Here is a 2,526-nt window from a genome sequence, read left to right as displayed (position 1 = left end):
GCTACTTGGGAGGCTGAGGCAGGAGACTCACTTGAGCCCAGGAGTTGGAGGTTGCTGTGAGCTGTAATGCCACAGCACTCTACCCAGGGCGATGACTTTAGGCTTTGTCTTAAAAAAAAAGACCCCTGAAGTTGATGCTGTGAGATGTGACGCCATGGTACTCTACTACCCAGGGTGACAGCCACAGCACTCTACTGAGGGCGACATAGTGAGACTGTCTCGAAAAAAAGGTGGATTTCTCCCTAGTGAGGAATCTCACCCCACCTGCACTCCAGGTGGAATAAAAGCCACTTTAATTGCATGGAAGGAAAAAAAAGGAAAAAAGATTAAATAATGCCCTATATACTTGTATAGGGTTGTTCTATTTTAATCTTATTGAGGCTACCATCATAAATGGAATCCTTGACTTGGTACCTATGGCTCAAGTGGCTAAGGGGCCAGCCACATACACCTAAGGTGGCGGTTTCGAATCCAGCCCAGGCCTGCCAAACAGCAATGACAGCTGCAACCAAAAAATAGCCAAGCATTGTGGCGGGTGCCTGTGGTCCCAGCTACTTGGGAGGCTAAGGCAGGAGACTCGCTTGAGCCCAGGAGTTGGAGGTTGCTGTGAGCTGTGATTTCACAGTACTCTACCCAGAGTGACAGCTTGAGGCTCTGTCTCAAAAAAAAAAAAAAGAAATGCAATCCCTCACTGGCCATCATTATGTGGCACATGACTGTATTTTTTTCTCCAAGTTTACTTTTGAACATTGTAGTAAATTGAATCCCCACACTGCTTCTACTTCCTACCTAACCTTGGCATTAGGTGTCCAGAGGTAAAAATCTTTAGGTGGCTATTGGCACTTGATTATTTTCTCCCTTTTAGAAGAAATTCTGTTTCTTTCCAGTATTAGAACTTAACAAAAATCCTTACCTTTGCCACATCATTCAAGTTAAGATGAGGGTAGATAAATTAAGTTACATTGTTTGTGTTTGTAAGGTAAAGTCTGAGTTATAGTTGTGTCCTTCACATACACATCATTCTTGATGGATAGGTGCCCACTGACTCTCCCTTCCCCCTTGGACTTAATTGGATTTTTCTTTCATGTAAGCACATTATTGTTTATCTACAAGTTTCAAATTAGTATTGAGTACACGTGATATTATTTGTCAGGTGCTTTTCTTTTTTTCTCTTTGTCATTCCCTTCTCAAGTGTTTCTCTTTATGTGGTGATTGCAGATTTTGGTGATAGAGAATTTTGATGGTGGGTGGTGGGTTCAAACCTGGCCCCGGCCAAACTGCAACAAACAAACAAAAAAATAGCCAGGCGGCGCCCGTGGCTCAATGGGTAGTGCGCTGGCCCCCACCAAACTGCAACAAAAATATAGCTGGGCTTTGTGGCTGGCACCTGTAGTCCCAGCTACTCGGAAGGCTGAGGCATGTGAATCGCCTAAGCCCAGGAGTTGGAGGTTGCTGTGAGCTGTGACGCCATGGCACTCTACTGAGGGCAACAAAATGAGACTCTGTCTCTAAAAAAAGAGAGAGAGAGAATTTTGATGGTTTTCTTTTCTTTGTCCGTTTCCTTATCAGGCCAAAGAGAACCCTGTACAGTAAGAAATACGGTGTGGACCTCATCAGATACACTCATGCAGCAAACACAGTTGTTTACAGCTCTAACAAAATAGACGGTAAGCAAGCCTTCTTTTTAGGAATTTATGGTTCTGGTTTCCTTTGTTAAATAGTTCACAGGATCTTTGTGACTAGTCTGCTTTGATTATGTAGTTACTTAGTTTAAATATTTTCCTATGATGTTAGCAATGCTGATTATATTGTTATAACTGAAAGAATGCTAGGAGCAAGCTGTTAGCACTTTAGAAGGACTTGGAACTGAGTGTGAAATGACTCAAGTTTCCAGTGGGGAGTGGGAAAAGGAACAACTAATTGTATTTATGGTTTGTACTTCTTTAAACTTAAAAGAATACAGAACTTGACACACAAGTGGTAAACAATAGGCTCTTCAGTTCAAAATACAGAGATTTGAGAAAATTTTTCACAAATGCTTGAGCTGTGACAGTTTAAGGTAAGTTAGAAGAGTTTTTGGTATTTGCCCAACATACGGTCTGTGTTATAAAGTACATTGTACTAACCTTACGTATCTTTGATTCTTGGGACATTTTTTGACTTGAATTTTATCCCTTTTCCCCTTCTTACTTTAAAACACAACTAATGTCTTTGAAGAGTAACGAGTTATTTTTGTAGAAATTAAACTTGTTAATTTCGTCCTATATTAAGTGGTCTATGTTTTTACCTGCAGTTCCCCTGAGGGGAAGCCCTTCTGAGTAGATAGGTTGATAATTGAGCTAACACTTAACTTTCTTTCTCTCTCTCTCTCTCTTTTTTTTAACCCCTGTAATGGTTAAATAACACTTACTTTAGAGTTGGGATTTTTTTTTTAGAGACAGTCTCACTTTATTGCCCTCAGTAGAGTACTGTGACGTCACAGCTCACAGCAACCTCCAACTTCTGGGCTTAAGTGATTCTCTTGCC

At 41.1% G+C, this 2,526-nt stretch overlaps 1 protein-coding gene across 1 annotated transcript in view; it reads left to right on the top strand.

Moving 5' to 3' along the window:
• The window catches only part of WDR82 (WD repeat domain 82), a 26,531-nt gene that overhangs the window by 5,303 nt on the left and 18,702 nt on the right, over positions 1-2,526 (top strand). The window contains exon 2 of the mRNA XM_003789369.3: positions 1,570-1,667. Coding sequence (XP_003789417.1) covers positions 1,570-1,667 — 98 coding nt within the window. The remainder of the gene's footprint in view (positions 1-1,569; positions 1,668-2,526) is intronic.

The sequence above is a fragment of the Otolemur garnettii genome, unplaced genomic scaffold (genome assembly GCF_000181295.1).
Source record: "Otolemur garnettii isolate 467f Iridium unplaced genomic scaffold, OtoGar3 scaffold00032, whole genome shotgun sequence".
NCBI lineage: Eukaryota > Metazoa > Chordata > Mammalia > Primates > Galagidae > Otolemur > Otolemur garnettii.
Note: the sequence above shows the minus strand (reverse complement) of the source record. Positions and strands in the feature narration are given on the sequence as shown.